Here is a 23,952-nt window from a genome sequence, read left to right on the forward strand (position 1 = left end):
ACCATTGCAAACAAGAAAGGGCTCAGAGCCGATCCTTGATGTAATCCCACCTCCACCTTGAACCCATCTGTCATTCCAACCACACACCTCACCACTGTTACACTTCCCTCATACATATCCTGCACCACTCCTACATACTTCTCTGCAACTCCTGACGTCCTCATACAATACCACACCTCCTCTCTCGGCACCCTTGGCACCCTTTTCTCCTTCCTTAGTGTCTAACCTCTCATACGGCTCACCATACGCCTGTTCCTTTGCCTTTGCCACCTCTCTGCGTCTCCTTGTACTAACTTGGGCTAAAATTCATTTAGTTCTATGCTAAAGATCTGTACTTGCACAAACAGTGAAAGTCATTGCTTTGTGCAAACAGTGTGTTGTGGGATGTGCTGCATACACTGTCATGTGCATGTGATTCACCAGCTTACCGTGTATGAAGCATGTGCATTGGTGTCGTAGGCACAAAGAATGTAGTTTCATTAGAGTACATCTGTGATGGCTTCTTTTAACTCACATTTGAGCTGGGTGCCTCTCAGTAAAGCCAGTGGCGATTATCTTTACAGCTCTTAACCTTATCCAAGCAGGAATGGACAAACGTGAAAATATGAAATTGTAGGGCACTTGTCACCAATTCCTCTACCCAGATAAGGTAAAGATTAACCAATTGGATGTAGCCCATTAGTGTTGAAAAACAAAGAGGAAAATAAGATTATACATGCTGCTATGTTCCTTTTTGTTTTCTTGGATATTTATTGACTATCCATCCCTGTGTTGTAGCCATGAGTAACACTGGTATAGTGTACAACATGAGGGTTTCACAATTATGAATAAGTTGAGTAAGGGAAATTGGTGGTTTGCAGTGCATCTATTGATTAAGGTAAATGGAATATTTATCATTAATTTACCTTTCAGGGTTATTGATTTATTATTCAGCTCTATTTTATTATGATTGTCTAGTAATCCGAGAGCCCATTAAAACATACATAATATAGAGGCTTCAAGACATATCGGGGCAGTGCCCTGTTGAGGATGATGGTGCGCATGTGTGTGATCCCGCCCAACTAACGGCAAAATGACTTGTGATTTGATGGGTGGTGTATGATTTGATGCTGCGGTAACACTTTTTAGATGGAAGGAGTGAGAACAGGACATGAGCGGGGTGGCTGGTGTCCTTAATGATGTGTTGGGCTGTCCTTGTGCAGCGAGGGCTGTACATATTATGAAGTTATGGTAGTTCCATCGCAGTGCTTTTTGCTGCAGTGTTTACAGTCCTTTGCAGCAGTCTGCAGTCCTGAGCAGTCAGGTTGCCAAACCACACTGTGATACAGCCTGACAGCACACTCTGCATGGCACTGTGATAAAGGTTCATAAGAGTTTTGGGACTCATACCAGAACTCTTGAGACGCCTCAGAAAATACAGTCTCTGCTGTGCCGCCTTCAGGATGCAACTGGTGTTGAGAGACCATGTGAGGGTGTCTGTGATGTGTAAACCGAGAAATCTAAAACTGTCCACAATTTCAACAGACCACCCCTTGATGGAAATAGGAATGCCTCTGAACTGTGTAAAGTCAACAATGATTTCTTTTGTCTTATGGAAATTAGAGAGAGGTTTTTATCGTGGCACCATATGGTTAAATCTTCCACTTCCCTTCTATACACCGTCTCATCACTGTCACATATTAGTCCAATCACTGTGGTGTCATCTGCAAATTTGATGATGCTGTTGTCATATTTGGCAACACAGCCGACCTGTCTGTCAGGAAATCAAATAGCCAGTTACAGATAGAGTTGCCCACACCAAGACCTCTGAGTTTCACCAGTTTGGATGGTACGACTGTATTACAAGCAGAGCTGTAACAAATAAATGAATAGATAACATTCTGACACAGGTATTTTTCTTTTGAAGGTGTACTAGAGCAGTATGCAGACAAGTGAAAGTAGTTTTCTAACTGAGTCCTTGTAGTTTTTGGACATGTGTTTTTGTCTTTGTGCTGCGCTGCTGTGGGCTGGGGGAAACCATGTGTCATGTCATTTCATGTACGCCAAGTACATGAAATGAAATCACAATGAAGTGATTCCGATTCTGAAGTGAGATAGCGTCATCTACAGATCTATTGGAACAGTAGGCAAACTGTAATTGGTCAAGGGTTACCGGGATGTGACATTTTAAATATGACATGATTTATATATGACAATGACTACTGGGAGAGGCTCCAGCATGCCCCTGACCCTGAGTAAGGATTAGCAGTTTGGGTAATGAATAAATGAATGAACGAACAACCAGTCTTTCCAGGCCCTTCATGATAACAGAGGTCAAAGCAACAGGTCAGTAATCATTAAGGCAGGAGACAGGTGTTTTCATGGGTACAGGCACGATAGTGTGGAACCACACACAATGACAGGGACAGGTTCAAAATGTCAGTAAAAACCAGAGATAGCTGAGTGTGACGTGCCTTGAGCACATGGGAAGGGAGGCCGTCTGGACCATCAGCTTTACGAGCCTTGACCCTTTTAAAAGTTTTACTCGCATCAGAGTAAAACCGGCACAGAGCCAGCTGTTGAATGAACGGGTGAGACGAGCTAATTTTACTATCGACGCTTTGGAAGCCAAAGAGGAGCTGATCCAACAGAGACTCACATCACGTGTAGATGAGACCACTTTTCAACGCGTGGTTGAGTTGACGGTTGAGGCTTATCTAGCTCAGCACGAGAAAACCAGGCAGAAAAAGAGGTTCCACCTATTTGCTGCACACCAGAAACATTGGCAGGCAACGGACGGAGATCTCGACAGTAGACAGAGAGACGGATGCCAGACACGTGCCGGCGATGTGGACAAGTGGGTGAAGAATTTGCGCGACAGACAGACAACTCACCCGGGTGGAGAAAGACATCATTGCTAAGGGGCTGAATTTTGCTGTCACAGCGAGGGGAATCCCACTAGTGGACCTGATCACAGCCACGGATCAGCGATCCAACAGTAATCCAAAGGCACCACCGTCCAGCATCGGTAGAGATGAGAGGAATGTTCTCCCGACTCTCAGTAAGGACAATAACATCTCATCCTTCCAGCAGACGAAGGCAGATGCCCTGGTGTATTAAACCAGACAGACTATCATGAGAGAGTTATGACGTTACTTAGCAAGATGAATACTTATGAGCCCCTGAAACCAGATCCAGGCAGTGGTTACAAGAAAAAGGTGGTAGATTGTCTGAAGCTGTTAGAACAGGACAATGCTACCGACAGAATGTTGTACCACAGATTATACCCAGGGGGCGCTACATCTAGTTAGTATGGGTTACCCAAGATACATAAACAGGATGTGCCACTCTGGCCTATTGTTAGTATGATTAAGTCAGTGACCTATCACCTCTCTAAGTTTCTGGCATCTGTTCTGAACCCGTTGGTAGGCAGTAATGAACAGCACATTCCCAACACTGTGGATGTTGTGGATAAGGTGAGGGACGTCATCATGGAGGAGGATGAAACAATGGTCTCTTATGATGTTATGTCTCTCTTCTCCTGCGTTCCTGTTGATGAAGCAGTGGAGGTAGTCTGTATGAAATTACAAAACGACCCCACCCTTAGCAATAGCACCACCCTTAACACTCACCAAGTGTGCCTGCTCCTGAAGCTGTGTCTTCAGTTCACGTACTTCACATACAGGGGGCAGTACTATAGGCAGAGGCATGGGTGTGCTATGGGTCCCCCAGTCTCACCTGTAGTGGCCAACTTGTATGGAGGAAGTGGAAAAGAGGCTCTGCTGTCCTATCCAGGGACACCACCTAGCCACTGGTTCAGATGTGTGATGACACCTGGGTTAAAATCTAATCTCAGGATGTAGCACGTTTCACCAACCACATTAACTCTGTGGACACCACATCAAGTTCATAAGGGAGGATGTGGAACATGACAGGGTAGTCTTCTTACACTGTGAAATTACAGTTGGTGATGGAGGACATTTGATTGTTGATGTTTACCGTAAACCAACACATACTGATCAGTACTTAAGGTTTATTTCTCATCATCCACTGGAGCACAAACTAGGAGTCATCAGGACGCTGTACCACCGAGCTGACAACGTCCCCACCGACACAGCAGCCGGGGAAGAGGAGAAATCCCACGTTAAACAGGCGCTGGTTAAGTGTGGTTATCCTAACTGGGCGTTTGTCAAAGCAGGAAGACGCCCAAACAGTGCACCAGCCAATACAAGAGAGGAGAAGGACCACAGCTGTCTAAGTGTAAACCAGTGGTGACACTGTATGTGGCGGGAGTGCTGGAAAAGTTGAGACCTGTAATTTCCAAACACTGCATCTCAGTTGCTTTCAAACCCCAAAACACGCTGCGGCAGAAACTGGTCCACCCCAAGGATCAGATCCCCCGGCACAAACAGAGCAATGTAGTGTAGATCAAATAAGGTTGAATCAGTTCATCTGGATACAACATTTATTGACAGAAACCATCCGTCCATCCATCCATCCATCCATCCATCCATCCATCCATAATCCGAACCACTTACCCTGCTCTCAGGGTCGCGGGGATGCTGGAGCCCATCCCAGCAGTCACTGGGTGGCAGGTGGGGAGACACCCTGGACAGGCCGCAAGACCATCACACACACACACACACACACACACACACACACACACACCTAGGGACGATGTAGTGCGGTGAGTCACCTGAGCTACATGTCTTTGGACTGTGGGAGGAGGAAACCCACGCAGACACGGGGGGGGGGGACATACAAACCCACACAGAGGACCACCCCCAGGTTGGACTACCACAGGGCTCGAACCCAGGGCCTTCTTGCTGTGAGGCGACTGCGCTAACCACTGCACCACCATGCCGCCCTATTGACAGAATCTTCTGCCAATAAACGTATCCAGATGAACCGCTTCATCGTCTCACAGCGCCACCGAGTGGCGACAGAGTGTAGTGTCCACAAACAAAACATCGCCCCCATTCCTCATGGCAGTACTACTATGTCACTATGACTGAACTTAGCCTAAGCAGCTTCAAACGTTTTCCATCTGGAGAAGCAAGCAAAACAACAACAACAACAACAACAACCGTGACCTCCAGATGGAGGACATACAACTTCATAAAACAACAGAAATTAAAGTACTGCAGCAGAATTTGGTGGCTTTGTAAAGTGACAGGTTGTGAAATTGCAGTTGGTGATTGGGGACGTTTGATTGTTGATGTTTACCACAAACCAGCACGCACTTCTAAAGCGAGTGGAGTCCGTCTTTCTGCTGCGTGCGTCTCGCCCGGCCAGGTGGGTAGCGGCCTCCACAGCTGCTGGTGCAGAAACCCTCGCCATGCTAGCGCCACATAGTGAGACACGCTACGGGGTTTACCCTGGGCGCTTGAGCCCTGAGCGACTAGTACACACACTGGTGAATGCAGCTTGATGAATGCATGCAGAATTATGACATTTGACAAGTTTCGTTAATAATATTCGTTTATTCGGCATTCGTTTATCACGTGTATCATATCATAAAGTATCCGATATTTCCTCATCCATTATATCGTAAAGATCACATCATGTTGGTTGTTTTGGTGAGAACATTTTCCCCGCAATATATTAAAATCTTTTTTCCTGTATCCGTCTTGAGATATATATATGTGTGTGTGTGTGTGTGTGTGTGTCTGTGTCTGTGTGTGTGTGTGTGTATATATTACATGACATTACATTCCAGTCATGTAGCCGACGCTTTTATCCAAAGCGACTTACAATAAGAGCATCATGTAACGTAGGAGATCAGGAGAACTACTAGTCATCAGAGGTCATAAGTGCATCTAAACAAGCATCTAAGAGCAACACCAGTGCTACAGTAAAAGAGCAAGAAAGAGATTTTTTTGTTTTTTAAATGAGTGAATACAATAAGTGCTAAGAACAAGTAACAGGGTAGTAGTTCTTGAAGAGGTGAGTGTCCAACCTGCACTGAAAGATGGGCAGCGACTCCGCTGTCCTGACATCAGTGGGGAGTTCAGTCCACCACTGTGGGACCAGGACAGAACCGAGCCGGGACCGGGACCGGGTCGATCGGCAGCAGGGGCCTCTGAGCGACGGGGCAACCAGGCGTCCCGAGGCAGCAGAGCCAAGTGGTGGGGCGGGGGGGGGGGGGTGTAGGGCTCGACCATGGCCTGGAGCTAGGAAGGAGCTGTTCCTTTCACTGCCCTGCAGGCCAGCACCAGAGTATATATACTACATATATGTGTGTGTGTGTGTGTGTGTGTGTGTGTGTGTGTGTGTATCAACACGGATACAGAAATAGTATTTAAGTGCACAGCAGTACAGGCGTGTTTGGTGTGTCTCACACTCGTCAGCTGCTGATGTGGTTCAAGAAAGAATCATAGTTACGTTGTCCAGCGTCACGCCCCTCATTTCGGTTGGACAGCGACCAATCAGATGGGGAAACATTCAAATTATAACAACCAATGGGGTACGTACGTATGATGCACAGCAACCAGTGGGGGGGGTGGAAAACACAACCAATGGGACTGGGGTTTGTAAAACGTCTTTATTACCCCCCCCCCCATTAGATGATACACATATGACATTTATTAGTTTTTTAAAATATTTTAACTCTGTCCTCCCAACTGTGCCCCAACACCACCCCAATATATAATCCACATAAGTTACCTTTGTATATTTGTAACGTAGGCCATTTCAACAGCAGCCTGGCCCCTCAATGCTTTTCAAAACAAGCCCCAGTCCCATTGGTTGTAACGTTTCCTACCCCTCCATTGGCTGCTGTGCATCATAAGTACCTACCCCATCGGTTGTTATAGTTTCAGTGTTTCCCCCTCTGATTGGCCGCTGTCCAACCGAAATTAGGGGCGTGACGCCGGGCAACGTAACTGCATGATTCTTTGTGTAAACACATCAGCAGCTGATGGGTGCGAGACGCATGAAACAGGCCTGTCCTGCTGTGCATTCACATCTGTTTTCCTGTGTCCCTGTTGATACTCCGCTCCTCGTTAGTCGAGCACCCAACACCACGGACGGCTTCGGGAAAGAACACTATATATATATATATATATATATATATATATATATATATATAGGTATATATAGGTATATATAGGTATATATATGTATACACACAGAGACACACACACATATATATATACCTTTGTATATATGTATATATACACACACATATATATATAGATACACGTATGTATATATGTATACACACACACACATATATATATACGTATGTATATATGTATATATACACACACACATATATATATACGTATGTATATATGTATACACACACATTTATATATATACTATATATACGTATGTATATATGTATACACACACATATATATATATACGTATGTATATATATACACATGTATGTATGTATGTATATACACACACACACACACATATATGTACACACATATATATATACGTATGTATATATGTATACACACACATATATATATATATACGTATGTATATACACGCACACACATATATATACACGTGTATATATACACACACACACACACACATATATATATATATATACGTATGTATATATGTATATATACACACACACACACATATATATGTATATACACGTTCTACATGCATGCTATGTATGCTGGCAGTGCCCTGACCCATGCTGTCCATGATGGGTTCAGACTAATCATCACAATGCTTGTTTTCTGCATTTGTAAAACAGAGAGCTTGTGCTTGCGTCTCGAGAAAGAGGACGCCGTTTTTGAACTCGATCAATAACCGAATCTGATCAGAAGTGTGTGGAGAAGAGCGTGTGCAGCAGTGTGTGGCGTGCCGCTGTGGGCAGGTTGTACTGTGCTACCGGTGGCACACGGGTCTGCAGAGAGAGGCGATGACGGCAGTCTCTGCTGGACTCAGTCAGAGCCACCGGGGGGATCTGAGTCTCGAACTCACACGTAGAGTCCGTCCATGCACCAGTAACCTTCCTTCACATCAGGATCAGAAGACGAAACTCCTTTCCTGCCATGTGCACGACAAGCAGGGGAATTTAGCTCGGCATTGTGGGTACAGAGGAAACATAAAACCTGTGGAAAAGAATGTACAAATACACACTCACATACAACAGATCTAGAAAGTCTGTGGGGGCGGCGGGGGGCGGGTCTTGTTGATTCGTCCGACATGTGACGGAGCTGCAGGAAGTGGATGTTATGAAACCAGCGTGATGGGTGTTGGTAAAATGTGGGCCGGCAGAGAAGAGGGCTGTCCGGCGCTTGGTTGTGAGGAGGGAGGAAGGCCTCACAGCAGGACGCCGTGCTGCTGTGCTCCTGTGGGCCAGAAGGCTTCGCCTCCAGGCGCTTTCTGTTCCACTAGTCCACCACTGCTGTCCTGTCTGCTGAGTCGTAGCCGGCTGGGCTTTCTGTGCTTGTAGTTGCCCGGTGGACTCGCACATGGACGGTGACATGAACACACAGAGACACACCACGCCCGCAACGCCGACCGAACGGAGCAGGTTTGTGAAGGGAGCGTTTCAGAGGGCCTCTGGTTTGGTGGGGTATGTTCACCGCCCGTCACGTCTCGCGGCCTCCACAGCCGTGAGAAGAACAGCTGTGTTGCACAGCAAACAAGCTCCGCTAACCCGAGACTACGACAAACTCCCCTACACACTCGATGACTCCATCCTGCCCAAGCCATTACATAAGACCCCCACTCCCCCTTCTCGGAGAGGGGAAAAGTTAAGTCAGCGTAGGAAAAAACCCTCCCCCGATTCCAGACACTCACCCCACCTCCCCTGTCAGATTTCCTCTCTTTCGGCCAGTCCCTTGCTTCTCTCCATCTGGTTGTGCTTAGCGTTTGTGTTGTCTTGTCTCCCTTCACTTTGTCATTGCTTGTCCTTTTTGCTTCCTTCTCTTTATCCTCGTCAGCCCCCCCTCTCTCCCACTGGCCCTGGGGGGGGGGGGCTTCATTTGTCCTGGCTGTGTCTGCCGGGACCCTTTTTACAGTCTGGTACTTCCCTTGTCCATCCAACACTGGCCTCCTCCTCTTCAGTCTGGCAGTTTAAATGTCAACAGTGTGATGGCTATTCTCTGTATTGTTCAGTGTGTATACACATGCAGCTTGTGTATCCCTGGTTGTGTTTCCCTCATGCTCCTTTGCCAGTTGACTAATCTGTTCTGACAAACCTGACTGACGTTTCCATATGGAGGTGGCCGTGTGGCCCTGCTGTTAAGGCCATCCATCCATCCATCCATCCATCCATCCATCCATCCATCCATCCATCCATCCATCCATCCATCCATCCATCCATCCATTATCTGAACCGCTTATCCTGCTGTCAGGGTCGTGGGGATGCTGGAGCCTACTACCCCAGCAGCCACTGGCTGGCAGGCAGGCAGGCGGGGAGACACCCTGGACTGTTAAGGCCAGCGCTTCAAACATGTAACTGAGCGTGGAGGCTTGGTGGACGCCGTAAGCGCTCTGATGGGTTTGCTTTGACCACTTTATCTGCCACGTGTTGCTGGTGCTAGCACCTGTCTCACACCTTTGTCAAACAAACATGGCAGATACTCCATCCTGCTACCGTAACATGGTCAGTGGTGTAGAGACCATTTCCTCCTTTTCAACAATGCCAGCAAAATCAGCTTTTTGCTCATCTAGCAAATTTCCATGGCAACCTCCTAGCTGCCAAAAATGGCAAACATGACTGATTTGTCTGCATCCCGCAGCATGCATGACACCGCAGTCTAGCTTAGTGGTGGTGCTATAATGCTCTACAGCTTCTCACAAGTCTACCCAGGAAGTTTAGTTGGCTAAGACCGGTGTGTCGTCTTTCTACCTGCCTCATATTATATTCGTCTAACGTGCCGGACACCACGTGTATCAGCTGTGCAATATTTGGTATCTGTGTCTCTGCTGCCCCATATCACCAGGGCTGCAGTCAACCAAAGACAATCTTGCTATGCTTCAAACAATCGATTGGTTGTGGAGAAAAAACTACATGTTATCATCTCTAGATTACCTAACTCGGCCACAGTGCTAGCCTTAGTAGCCTAAATGAATTATAATCGTAAAAAGCTTAGCTTTATTTGATAGCGATAGTCGAGAGAGACAGGAAAGGCAGGGGATGACATGCAGCAAAGGGCCCGAGCTGGATTCGAACCCAGGCCACTGCAATAAGGAGTCAGCCTCATGAGGTACGTGCTCTACCAGGTGTGCCACTGGGGCACCCCCATGTTAAATCATTTTTAACATAATTATTTTATGCTCAGAACAACGGACCAACTCTTTACCCTTACGGAAGTGCTGAGGGAGGCATGGGAGTTTGACCAGCCAGTCTACATGTGTTTTGTGGACTTGGAGAAGGCTTATGACTGTGTACCCCGGGGCACTCTGTGGGGGGTACTGTGGGAGTATGGGGTACCGGGGCAGTTGCTACAAGCCATCCGGTCCTTGTATAACCAAAGTGAGAGCTGTGTCCGCATTCTCGGCACAAAGTCAAACACGTTTTTGGTGGGTGTTGGACTCCGGCAAGGTTGTCCCTTGTCTCCCATTCTGTTTGTGATATTCATGGACAGGATCTCAAGGAGCAGCCAAGGTGAGGAGTGTGTCCCTTTAGGGAACCTCAGAATTGCATCTCTGCTCTTCGCAGATGATGTGGTTTTGTTGGCTTCATCAGAACACGACCTCCAGCACGCACTGGGGAGGTGTGCAGCTGAGTGTGAAATGGCCGGGAGGAGAGTCAGCACCTCCCAGTCTGAGGCCGTGGTTCTCTACCGGAAAATGGTGGATTGCTCCCTCCAGGTTGTGGATGAGTTGTTGCCTCAAGTGAAGGAGTTCAAGTATCTCGGGGTCTTGTTCACGAGTGAGGGTAGGATGGAGCGGGATATTAACAGGCGGATTGGTACAGCATCAGCAGTAATGTGGACGTTGTACTGGACCGTTGTGATGAAGAGGGAGCTGAGCCGGTAGGCAAAGCTCTCAATTTACCAGTCAATCTTCGTTCCAGCGCTCAGCTATGGTCATGAGCTTTGGGTAGTGACCGAAAGGATGAGATCGCGGATACAAGCAGCTGAAATGAGTTTCCTCCGCAGGGTGTCTGGGCTCAGCCTTAGAGATAGGGTGAGGAGCTCGGACATCCGGAGGGAGCTCGGAGTAGAGCTGCTGCTCCTTCGGATTGAAAGGAGCCAGTTGAGGTGGTTTGGACATCTGATTAGGATGCCTCCTCGGCGCCTTCCTTTGGAGGTTTACCGGGCATGTCCAACTGGGAGGAGACCCCGGGGTAGACCCAGAACTCGCTGGAGGGACTGCATGTCCCATCTGGCCTGGGAATGCCTTGGGATCCCCCAGGAGGAGCTGGAGGGCATTGCTGGGGAGAGGGACGTCTGGAGTGCCCTACTTAGCTTACTGCCACCGTGACCCCACCCCCGAGAAGCGGCTGAAGACGAGGTGAGATGAGGTATTTTATACTGAAATGAGTACAGCAGAGTCAGAGCCAAGCAGTGTGGCATGCCCATATTCATATGATTCCCGGAAACAGAACTATATTAGCCGGTGATCCCAGCACAAGAGCTATTGAGTGATATACAAAATAATTTTAAGATAATTGTTGTTGTCTTTGCATTTTATAAAAAGTCACATTCAAGAAGAGTGACCATAAAACACGTCTTACATCGCCGTGCTCCTTAGTGCCCCCCAGCTGTTCGGATTTTTAATCAATAAACTCAAAACTGGTGTAAAACCCGTTTTCACACAGGTAGTCTGTCCCTCCCGCCACCGAGGATAACGGATGAATCCCAGAAGGCTACTGATGCAGCGCTCTTCTCCTCATGAAAGTAAAGCAGCTTTCAGACACACTGTGCTGTGTGCACCGCTCCGTTCAGCGCACATCTGACTAGGTCTTTAGGCAAGTCGCAGCAGGACAACTTTGCCATTATCTTTATCTTTTTATTTAATGGCGGCACAGTGATTAGCGCGGTCACCTCACAGCAAGAAGGTCCTGGGTTCGAGCCCCGGGGTAGTCCAACCTTGGGGGTGGTCCCGGGTCGTGCTCTGTGTTGAGTTTGCGTGTTCTCCCCGTGTCTGCGTGGTTTCCTCCGGGGGCTCCGGTTTCCCCCCACTGTGTGTGTGTGGGTGGGTGGGTGGGGCTGTGTGATGGCCTGGCGGCCTGTCCAGGGTGTCTCCCCGCCTTCCTCCCAACGAGTGCTGGGATAGGCTCCAGCATCCCCGTGACCCTGAGAGCAGGAGAAGCGCTTCGGATGAAGGCTGGATGGATTTGAGGTTATTTTATTTTATTTTATTTGATCTTTTCCTCCATTTTGCCTTCTGTGCCTGGCTGGCTGCCTCGTTGCCACGCTGCCAGCTCACGCAGGCCTCTGGAAATAATGGTTTTCAGGGAGAGGCCGTGAGTGCTGTTGTCTGTCCGGCCAATGAGAATTGGGTGTCACGAGAGCGTATTGACCAGCAAACCGTCCGGGAGACTAGCGGCCTACATGTGATGCAGGCTGATTCAGAGGGAGTTGATGGTAATGTGGACGAAAGAAAAACACAGATTTTCTCTCTGAAAGCCGCCATGTCCTGTCTCATTTTTCGAGTCATTGAAAGAGGAAGTTTTAGTAGATAGCTTTGTGTTGTGAAAGACTTCACTGTTCAAAAGCCCTCCTCCCACTCGTAGTGTGGATGTGTTTTACGCTAACGCCTGCTGAGAACTTAAACATTTAGATTTACTCCAAAATGGCGTCATCAGAATAAGGAAAGGACAGAATGCTCAAGATTAGTAAGTTTCATGGCTCTTACATGTCTCAGACATTTTTGGTCCGTCCTGTAAGCTACAGTTTATTGTTCAATATCCTGAAACAGAAAAAGGTCAGCTGAGGGGGAAGAGAAATAGTTTGATTACGTACTCGCATGAGGAACTGACAGCTGTCTAAGAGCATGACTGGGTGAAATCCTCTGGGGTGTTTTCCATCGGTTCCCAAATTCTCTCCAGTACTTCAGAGGAACTGGCTTGTTGCCCCAAACCCTGATGAGACTGTATGTGGGGGGGGGGGGGCTTTCTCTGTCCATTTGTTGGTTTGTGGGTTCATTTGTTTGTTCATCCCACTGTAGTACTGTGTCCACTACAAGGTGGCGCTCTAAAGAAGTATTGACCGTTATGAAGAATAAGGCAACAACACAAGTCAGCCATCTTGGCTGTGGTGGTTCTCACATCACGTGGGCTTGTAGAAGGTTTGTAGCGCAGCTAACATGGTGCTGCTAGCTTGTTATCTGCTCCAGTAGTTTAGCTGATGTTTTTACCTCAACACTTGTTAAAGGACTAGCCATGACTAACCACAGTCAGGATACTGTACTCATCCCCGAGGGGGAGCTGGCTTAGCTAATGACGAGCTAGTGACGAGCTAATGCACAAACACTGCAATGCGACTAGAAGAGAGTAACTGGCTTCACGGCACCTCACTTACTTTACATGTGCGGCGCTTGTTAAAAGGAAACATGACCAGGAATTCTGTGCTCGGAAACCAGTCGCCAGATAGAACATTCTGGAAGCACATCGCGTAATATCATGTGGTCACTTACTCATAGATGGTAAATTCGAATTAAAAGACTGTCATGTGGTCTCACTGGATTCCTTCACTGTGACGGAGGAAAGTGTAACTCACGAGTCCTCTCGTCTGTGTAGGAGAATATGCACTACGCATCGGTGTGCCGTCACAGCACACGGCTGATGGATGGAGACGGTTCATAATGACACAACCTATGAAGAAGTCAAACCACATCTCCGTAAGCAGAATTATTGATGAGTAATTACAAATAAGCAAGTGGCCTGGAGTGGAGCCAGACAGATGTGAGGGATGGCATGTGATGTGAAAGCAGAGAAAGCCAGAGGGGCTGGGTGCATATGAAGTGGAAGCTTGGAGACTGTCGGGTTAAATTAGACAGGAAAGGAAGAGGTCCCACATAGTATCAACCCAACGCCACTTACCATAGCAGTTAAAACCAACCCCCCATAACCCCGCCCCTCCCTCCTACGTCATATGATCAGTGATGTGATGTGCTCAGTAAGAGCAGCTCTGGCCTCCAGCCAGCCTGCAGGGCTGCTTCTACAATTAAGAAGATGAGGAAAGAAGCACTTGGCCAGTTGACAAAGTATTGATTTATGAAATGGACTCAACTCTGTGTGTGCATGTCTACGTGCACGGGTGAGTGTGCATGTGCGTGTGTGTGTGTGTGTGGGGGGGGGGGCAGGAGGACGGGGAAGTATAACACTTGGTGAGAAAGGGGGGAGGCGAGCTCAGAGCACAAGAAGAACAAAGGAGAAAGGGAGTGGCTGTTTAAAGGAGTGGGGGCAATCCAATTACCAGTGAGCCGATGTTCAGCAGAAGTAATGATGCTGGGTCTGTGACTTGGAGCCAGACCAAGGGGAGGGGGTGGGGTGGGGTGGAGAGAATTTTGAGGGAGGGAAACAGATGTAATAATTCTAATGGATAAGGTCAGAGAAAGCTGGTCAACATCTTTAGTCCCACTGCAAGACAAATTTTGCCCCGTCATGTCTCATCAGCAGCATCGGTCACTCGGGGTGGAATATGACCGTCCTCCGTCTGGGTCCTCAGGTGGGCGTAGAGGCCAATCTTGGAGCCGCGTAATGGGAGGACGCCTGTACGTGACAGCTTTTTACGTGGAGTGGCTGATGCGCCTCAGCCACTCCACGGTCCTTATCAGGGGGTGGCCAGAGTCCAATGGCATGGAGAACCCAGACGATTGGGGACCACCCTCTGTTGCAGCCTTCATCCACCTTCACTGCCGTTGTGACCTGGAGACATCTTCCACCAGTTCTGCTGTTGAGGTCTTTATTGGATCAACATGTCCCCCGTAGTCTTAACAGGATGAGACATGCACCTTGCCCACTTCACTGCCGTTCCTTCAGCTGCTCTACTTAGATCAGACCACCTTGGCTTTTCTGTTTCAGCTCCACCTAACACCGTATGATCCAAACATGTAAATACAACACGAAAGGTCCGAATGTTGGCTTTTACCGTGAGTCAAGTAATTAGACTTGGTGGAACGGCTGACAGAAAGAACGGCAAAGAAATAAATCTCATTCATCAGTTGTTCGTACATACAAATTTGTTGTTAATCACCCATGGGATTATGTAGCGCTGAAGATTTGTCTCAGAGACCAGTGTAGAACCGGAGTAAGCCCTAGAGCGTCAACTTTAAACATAACCTGGACCCAAACAGAGACAGATATAGGACAAAGCTAGGAGCAGTTGTATCAAGAGGACAGGGGAAACACTGCTGAGTATGTACGAAGACACGTGTAGCAGCAGAATAAGAACTGCCAAAACACAGTATTCATGTACCAAGTGCTGACAATGTCTGCATCCACGTAAAGGAATAAGCGGGGACGTCTCTCTATGCTTGGTTGCAACACTTCACAGTTTCTTAAAGGATAGAAATGCATAAGAAATTAGTACTGTCTAACATCTTGCCTTCATAACTAAAGGAGTTTTTGAAATCGAGGTAAAAAAAAAAGTTGTGCAAATCTGTTTGTGTACAAGGAAGGGCTTTGACGTGCTGTTACTCTGGAAACCTGTAGACCCAAACTGTTTAACCGTGTCCTCCTGTTTCCTCCCCTGCCAAATGTCTTCTTCATACCAGACACAGCCAGCCAGCCCTTCTGCTGCAGAAGTGTCGTAGGCATGCTGTTTAAGTCCGTATGGATACAGCTTACTCATTTGTAGGAATTTAAAGAACACTAACAGTCAAATGCAAAGAGGGGCTAAAAACCAAACGGAGCTTTATAAACTGGATGATAGAAGTGTTTTGTTTTTGTTTTTGTTTGTTTGTTTTTTCATACAAGAAAATGCTGAGCAAGTCTCTGCTAACATGCTGCACATTTTCCTGACCGGACCCTTCCTTTCAGCTGCATGTGTCCATATTATCCTGCCTGGATATGACACCGTCAGAAGTCATCGGAAACTGATCCATGCCGTGGGCTCGGTGTTGATACTGGAGATCAGACTGATCCATGACTGATCCATGCCGTGGGCTCGGTGTTAATACTGGAGATCAGACTGATCCATGACTGATCCATGCCGTGGGCTCGGTGTTGATACTGGAGATCAGACTGATCCATGCCGTGGGCACGGTGTTAATACTGGAGACCAGACTGATCCACGATGTTAATACTGGAGATCAGACTGATCCATGCCGTGGGCTCGGTGTTAATACTGGAGATCTGACTGATCCATGACTGATCCATGCCGTGGGCTCGGTGTTGATACTGGAGATCAGACTGATCCATGCCGTGGGCTCGGTGTTAATACTGGAGATCAGACTGGTCCATGACTGATCCACGCCGTGGGCTCGGTGTTAATACTGGAGATCAGACTGATCCATGACTGATCCATGCCGTGGGCTCGGTGTTAATACTGGAGACCAGACTGATCCACGATGTTAATACTGGAGATCAGACTGATCCATGCCGTGGGCTCGGTGTTGATACTGGAGATCAGACTGATCCATGCCGTGGGCTCGGTGTTGATACTGGAGATCAGACTGATCCATGCCGTTGGGCTCGGTGTTAATACTGGAGATCAGACTGATCCATGACTGATCCATGCCGTGGGCTCGGTGTTAATACTGGAGATCAGACTGATCCATGACTGATCCATGCCGTGGGCTCGGTGTTGATACTGGAGATCAGACTGATCCATGCCGTGGGCTCGGTGTTAATACTGGAGATCAGACTGGTCCATGACTGATCCACGCCGTGGGCTCGGTGTTAATACTGGAGATCAGACTGATCCATGACTGATCCATGCCGTGGACTCGGTGTTAATACTGGAGACCAGACTGATCCACGATGTTAATACTGGAGATCAGACTGATCCATGCCGTGGGCTCGGTGTTAATACTGGAGATCTGACTGATCCATGACTGATCCATGCCGTGGGCTCGGTGTTGATACTGGAGATCAGACTGATCCATGCCGTGGGCTCGGTGTTAATACTGGAGATCAGACTGGTCCATGACTGATCCACGCCGTGGGCTCGGTGTTAATACTGGAGATCAGACTGATCCATGACTGATCCATGACTGATCCATGCCGTGGGCTCGGTGTTAATACTGGAGACCAGACTGATCCACGATGTTAATACTGGAGATCAGACTGATCCATGCCGTGGGCTCGGTGTTAATACTGGAGATCTGACTGATCCATGACTGATCCATGCCGTGGGCTCGGTGTTGATACTGGAGATCAGACTGATCCATGCCGTGGGCTCGGTGTTAATACTGGAGATCAGACTGAAGACCGGGGGTTTTTCATTCCCTCGTGTTTGGAATGTGGGGGCCAGCACCAAGTATAAATCATTAAACATCTTCTGTGAACATGTGGGAAGGAAAAAACGATTGCTTGCTCGCACTGTAAACATGTGACCTGATGCCACCTGGTGGCCATGGATGACAACTACACACTGCAGAAAACATGGCTGGGAACTCGAAGGGCAACAAATTGCCTTCAAGAAGCTTAAACGTACCGTTTTATGAGCGATTTTAAGTGAATAAACTGTGTTAACACCTTTCCATTTCCATCTCTCTCTCTCTGTGCAGGTGTCCACATCTTGATCGCGGTGGGTGCAGTGATGATGGTGGTCGGGTTCCTCGGTTGTTACGGGGCCATCCAGGAGTCGCAGTGTCTCCTGGGAACTGTGAGTCATTCCGGGGGGACTTCATGTTGTCCAGTGGGATTTACAGGCGGGAGCTGAGAGAAAGGGACATCAGAAACAGTTAGTCTCAAAAGAGGAGCCTCTTGAGCTTCGTTTAGGCTTTCAGATTGACAGAACCGCACATTTGTCCCGGCAATTCTGATTATTCACATATACTACAAGTATAATTTGCTTCTTAGTTTGATAGCACAGTTATGCAAAACTTTTGAGATGAAACCCTGATTCGAGTTCCTCTCATTGAGACTGTTTTTGACTGAGGGAGTTTTTTGCATGGCTTGGTCAAAGAGATATTAGTCAGTAGAGTTTAATCGACTGTCTCTCTCAGTTTGGGTTGTTTAGTGGTCATTTGTTTAGATCACTATATGGTTTTTGTTTCTTCACAGTTCTTTGCTTCTCTGGTAATCCTGTTTGCCTGTGAGGTTGCAGCTGGAATCTGGGGCTTCATGCACAAGGACACGGTAAGGAAACACACACACACACACACTCTTAAATGGTAAATGGATCGCATCTATATAGCACTTTGCTAGCTGCAACTACCACTCAAAGCGCTTTACAATCAATGAATGCCTCACATTCACACACACACACACACACCAATAACGGATAACGGTGTCAGCCATGCAATGTGCCAACCAGCTCATTAGGAGCAGTTGGGAGTTTAGTGTCTTGCTCAAGGACACCTCAGCATTTTTGCAAGGAGGTGCAGAGGATCAAACCGGCAACCCTTCAGTCACCAGACAACCTGTTTGTTCTACCTCCTGAGCCACCAAGACAACGTTTCATTGATGGTTTGTGTAAATTCAAATAAGGTGCCTTACACACATCCACACACACACACACATACATTCACACACACGCACACACACAAGCTTGCTTGCTGGTAGTCCATCGAGTCCGATGATGACGTCCCTCCTCGTTAATGGTGTGTTCTTTGATGACTGTGGAGTCCAATTCTTGATCCACAAGTGTTATTGCACGTTGGCCATATGAAGTGTGAGTTAGTGGGGGCAGGCATGGTTGTGTGTCTCCTTAGTCTTTTCTGTTGTTCTTTCACATTCCTCTCCATTTCCAGTTGTTCTATACCTCTGTGGCAGATCTCCCACCAGTTGGAACGGTTGATGGCAGCTTGCTCCAGTCTCAAGGGGTTGATGCAACACTTCTTCAGCCATGTTTTTAGTTGGTCTTTGTAGCTGGTCTTTGTATTGCTTCTTCTGACCACCTGCGGACCGGCGGCCCAGATGAAGCTGTCCATACAGGACTTGACATGGCAGCCATTCTTGAAGCATCCTGATGACTTGCCCATCCCAGCGCAGTTGGTGTTCAGTGACCGTGGCTTCTATGCTCTTGCAGTTTGTCTTAGCAAGAATCATGGCATGGGGAACACGGTCATGGCACGTGATCCGCATAATTTGCTGCAGACACCTTCTGTGGAACCGCTCCAACGACCTTCGGTGGCAGCTGTATGTGACCCAGAATTCACAGCGGAATAGGAGGGTTGTGATACAGACGGCTTTGTAAATGGCAATTTTGGTGTGGAGGTGTTTGTTTTGAAAGACCTTACGTCGGAGTTTGCCGAAGGCTACAGAGGCTTGTTTGATTCTATTGTGAATTTCATGATCAGTGTTGCAGCCCTCAGAAAGGATGCTGCCCCGGCATTTGAAAGATGGAACAACTGAGGGTGGTTGGTTTTCTGTAGTGAAGACAGGCATAGTGGGTGGGGGGCTGGACCTCCATTGGCATAACACCTCAGTCTTGGTGGTGTTGACTGATACACTCAGCCTTCTGTAGGCATTCACAACTGCGGCGAGGATGGTTTGCAGGTCTTCTGGTGTATGAACTAGAAGAGCAAGAGTCATCAGCATACTGCAGCTCAGCGACCTGCACTGCTGACAACTTGGGGGTTGCCTGGAACCTTCAAATATTGAAGAGGTTTCCATCTAGCCTAAAGTCTATTGTGATCCCACTACTGCCTTCCAGATCTTTATGAAAAAGCTTTTGTGACACATAGGAGGAAAATGTTGAAGAGTACTGGTGCCAGCACATATCCCTGCCTCACTCCAGTGCATACATTAAAAGGGCGCCGATTCCTGTCCTCCTGTAGCCACCCGTGCCACCATCCCATCATGGAACTGTGACAGAATGTTCACAAATTTGCTCGGACAGCCAAACTTCCTCAGGATTTTCCAAAGTAGCTCTCAATTCACAGTGTCAAAAACTTGGGAGAGGTCGACAAAAGCCATAAAAAGGTCCTAATGTTGTTCGTGGTACTTTTCTTGTAGCTGTCTTACTGTGAAAATCATATCCACCGTACTCCTGTTCTTCCTGAAACTGCACTGTGACACTGGCAGCAGATGTTCTGTCAAGTGCTTCACCATCCTGCATAGCATGACCTTTGCTAGGACCTCGCCTGCAACAGCTAGCAGGATATGCAACGGCGGTTGCCGCAGATGGACTTGTCACCCCTGTTTTTGCAGAGTGACGATTTTAGCATCTCTCCATTGTTGAGGGACACTCTCCTGGCCCCAGACCTGCAGGATGTACTGATAGATCATTCTGGTGCACAAGTATCCTCCTTGTTTTAGGAATTCTGCTGAGATACCATCACTGCCAGGGGACTTATTGTCCTGAGGGAGTCGATGGCTGCAAGTACTTCTTGAAAAGTTGGCAAGTGGTTAAGGTCTGGGATGGGCAGAGGAATTGGCAGCTCTTCCAGGAGGGATTTGTCAGTTGGTGAGTGCTGGTTAAGTAGGGCTTCAAAACGTTCACCCCACCTTGCCAGTATCCGCTTTTGGTGTTTCAGGGTTGTCAGTCCGTCTGCTGATTTTAAGGGTGTGATAGAGCAGTTACTAGGGCCATATATAGTTGTTTTTTTTATGAATTTATTTCTGATTTTCTCCCAATTTAGTGGCCAATCGATCCCTATTTTAATTCGAACAGCCACCCTCGTACTGCATGCGTTCGCCAACTGCATCTCTCCAGCTGGCAGTCTCAAAGGAGACGCCTCCCCACTTTCGTGACAAGGCAACTCCAGGCCGAACCACTGTTTTTTCCGACACACACAGAGACGCATTTACGTGAAGAACACAAGCCGACTCCGCCCCCCTCCCAAAGACAGCGTTGCCAATGATTGCTGCTTCATCGAGTCCGGCCATTGTCGGATCTGACGAGACCGGGGCACGAACCCCAGTCCCCAGTAGGCAACTGCATCGACACAAAGTCGATGCTTAGACCGCTACACCAACGCGGACCCCGGGCCATATACAGTTTTTATAGAATTGTAGAAGTTGTGAAATCATTTCTATCAGCATATGGTTGAATCTCATGAGCTTTGTTCATCCATCATGTATTTTGCAGAGTGTGCAAGGTTGTTTGTACCTCCTCACATGCTGTTTGCCACTGCTGCTGAAAGATGGCGGATGCAGGGCAGTTGAGAGTAGCCCTGTGTGCCTTACACATGGTTTCCAGCAGGGATGTGATGTTGTCAAGAGTTCTCGTCAAGCCAGTCCGGATGTTTTCTGGCTCTGTAGGCTATAGAGTCGACTGCAGCTTGATGTAGCAGTGAGGTTAGGAAGGTCCATTTCTGATCCATGGAATTGTCAGAACTCAGAATGGCCTCAAACTCTAGTACCATCGTGCCTACAGAGCGACGGAACTCAATCTTTGCTGGGGCTGACTTCAATTTAGCACAGTCCAGTTGCTTCTTTATGGGTTTCTTGAGACGCTGGGGGGGGCAGTTGGGTGTGGAGTTTGGTCATGATCAGGCAGTGATCCATCCAGCATTCTGCACCTCTCGGGTCAGTAAGACATCACTGGCCTGGGTCAGCACGACATCACTAGTGTCAGTACGTCTTGTTATGATGTAGTAGTTAATCAGGTGCCAGTGTTTAGATCGTTGGTGCGTCCACGATGTTTTGTATTGGTCTTCTGCTGAAAGTGTGTTTGTAATGGTGTGGTCATGCTCTAAGCACAGAGGGTCAGCAGCCTCAGACCATTTGCATTAACCTTACCAACCCCATGCCTACCCAGTACTCCACTCCATATACCATTGTTCCTTCCTACCCTAGCATTAAAGTCTCCCAGAAGAAGGGTGTTGTCATTTTTTGGGCTACGATGAAGGGCCTCATCTCGTTGCTGGTAGAAGCTGTCCTTCACACCATTGTCAGATGGTAGTGTTGGTGCATATGCACTTAACGGAATATGGAGGGTCATTAGCCTCTCACTTAGTCAAGTGGGTTTTGCAGTGAGGCTGGGTAGAATGCTGTTCTTGATTGCCAGTCCAACGCCATTCCGATGTTGTCTGCCAGGAGGATAGCCTCTCCAGAAAAGATGTACCCTCTTCCTTCCTCTCTCACCGAGCCTTCACCCAGGAACCTGGTTTCGCTGAGAGCAGCAATGTCCACAATGTAGCGTCTTAGTTCCTCAGCAATAAGCACGGTCGTATAATATGGTCTGCTGCCATCATTATCAAGGAGAGTCCTCATAATATTCCATGTTGCCAGTTTGAATGGGATCATTTTCTTGTTTTTACCGCAGGATGGATTTCCAGTAGGCGCAGTAACCTACCCAGAGGTTCGGTTGAGTGGACAATTTTAGGCCACCTTTTCTAGGCCCCTCCCTAATTGGGGTGAGCAGTGTGGTCCCTAAATAGGGCTGCCCAGTCACAAGCGGGTCTGCCAAAAGCAGCTGCCATTCAATCCCAGTGGCTAGTGACCATATACCCAATGTCACTGATGTTCAGGGCTGTGGCTAAGAGCTCCCAGGCCATTCTACCCTGCTCCCGTCACCAGACACCTCAATGCCACCAGACTTCAACTGGATGTAAGGCCAGATATTGTACACCATGGTCAGAGGTGGAGACCTACGCAACGAGGTTTTTAGAGTGCCACAGGGGGTGCGTGGTCCTCAGTAGCACTGTCTTTGCCATGACAGGTTGGTCCTGCTGGCAAGGGCTTATACACAGGAAGACCAGTCAGCCATCATGACTGCAGGAGGCTGCCGGAAACTCGACACTGTTGAGGAACTGCTTGATGTGTGCCGCCAAACACGTTGCTTTTCTCTCTGGGTGTGTTCTCCTAGCCTTTGTCTCAATAGACTTCCCACAAGGCAGCAGGGCAGTGGTTGGCCATGAACAGCCTCTGGAGATCACTGCTGCTCCGAGATCCCCTAACAAGTTAGCCTGAGGCCACAAGGCATCCAGCTACTGTGTGTGGCCAGGAGGAGGCCTGGCAGAGGTCTTGCCAAAGGAGAGGCTATGTACTGGTGGGGGAAGGCTTACGCACTGGCCTGCTCCCTTGTTCACCACAAGAAGGGCTAGCCAGCACATGATGTATGCATGGGTGAATGTGAGGCATTAATTGTAAAGCGATTTGAGTGGCTATTGTTGCTAGAAATGTACTATACTGTATAAAATGCAGTCCATTTACCCTTTATCATGCATACAATGTCAGATTCCTACTGTCAAGTTCAGGGGACAACAAACAAGTTGGGAAATGAAAAGATTTGAGGTCCATTCTTCAATCACATCCATCCATCCATTGTCTGAACCGCTTATCCTGCTGTCAGGGTCGCGGGGATGCTGGAGCCTATCCCAGCAGTCATTCAAATTCAAAAGGTCATCATATATTTTGTCAAATTAAGAACATTACAGAAGAGATTAAGAACTACTACCCTGTTACTTGTTCTTAGCACTTATTATATTCGCTCATAAAATTTTTTAAAAAAAATCTCTTTCTTGCACTTTTACTTTAGCACTGCTTTTGCGCTTAGAGGTTTGTTTAGATGCAATTATGACCTCTGATGACGAGTAATTCTCCTGATTTGCTACGTTAAATGCACTTATTGTAAGTCGCTAAATGAATGTAATGTAATGTAATATAGATAAAGGACAGGTGACAGGCTTGGGCACAAGTCCATGAATACTGGGATGGCATCCAGCGCTTTACCTGTGCCCCTGTCCATAGGGTTAGTGGTTGTGTCTGGGAAGGACATCCAATGAAAAATTTTGCCAAATCATTATGCAGATTGACAAGACCATACTGGATCGGTCAAGGCCCAGGTTAATAATGGCTGCCACTGGTGCTGTTCCCTAACAGTGTACCGATGGAAACTATAAAATCCGCTGTGGTGTACCTCTGGCTTGGTTGGGCGTCCCTACAGACACAATTGGCCGTATCTGTGGGTGGGAGGCCAGATGTGGGTATGTGTCCTGGTTGCAGCACTAGCACCTCCTCTGGTCGGTCAGGGCGCC

The 23,952-nt window shown here is 47.8% G+C and overlaps 1 protein-coding gene across 1 annotated transcript in view; it reads left to right on the plus strand.

The window, feature by feature from the left end:
* The window catches only part of cd81a (CD81 molecule a), a 55,913-nt gene that overhangs the window by 17,611 nt on the left and 14,350 nt on the right, over positions 1-23,952 (plus strand). Inside the window, exons 3-4 of the mRNA XM_056279084.1 lie at positions 17,590-17,687; positions 18,089-18,163. Coding sequence (XP_056135059.1) covers positions 17,590-17,687; positions 18,089-18,163 — 173 coding nt within the window. The remainder of the gene's footprint in view (positions 1-17,589; positions 17,688-18,088; positions 18,164-23,952) is intronic.

This window comes from Lampris incognitus, chromosome 4 (assembly GCF_029633865.1).
Source record: "Lampris incognitus isolate fLamInc1 chromosome 4, fLamInc1.hap2, whole genome shotgun sequence".
NCBI lineage: Eukaryota > Metazoa > Chordata > Actinopteri > Lampriformes > Lampridae > Lampris > Lampris incognitus.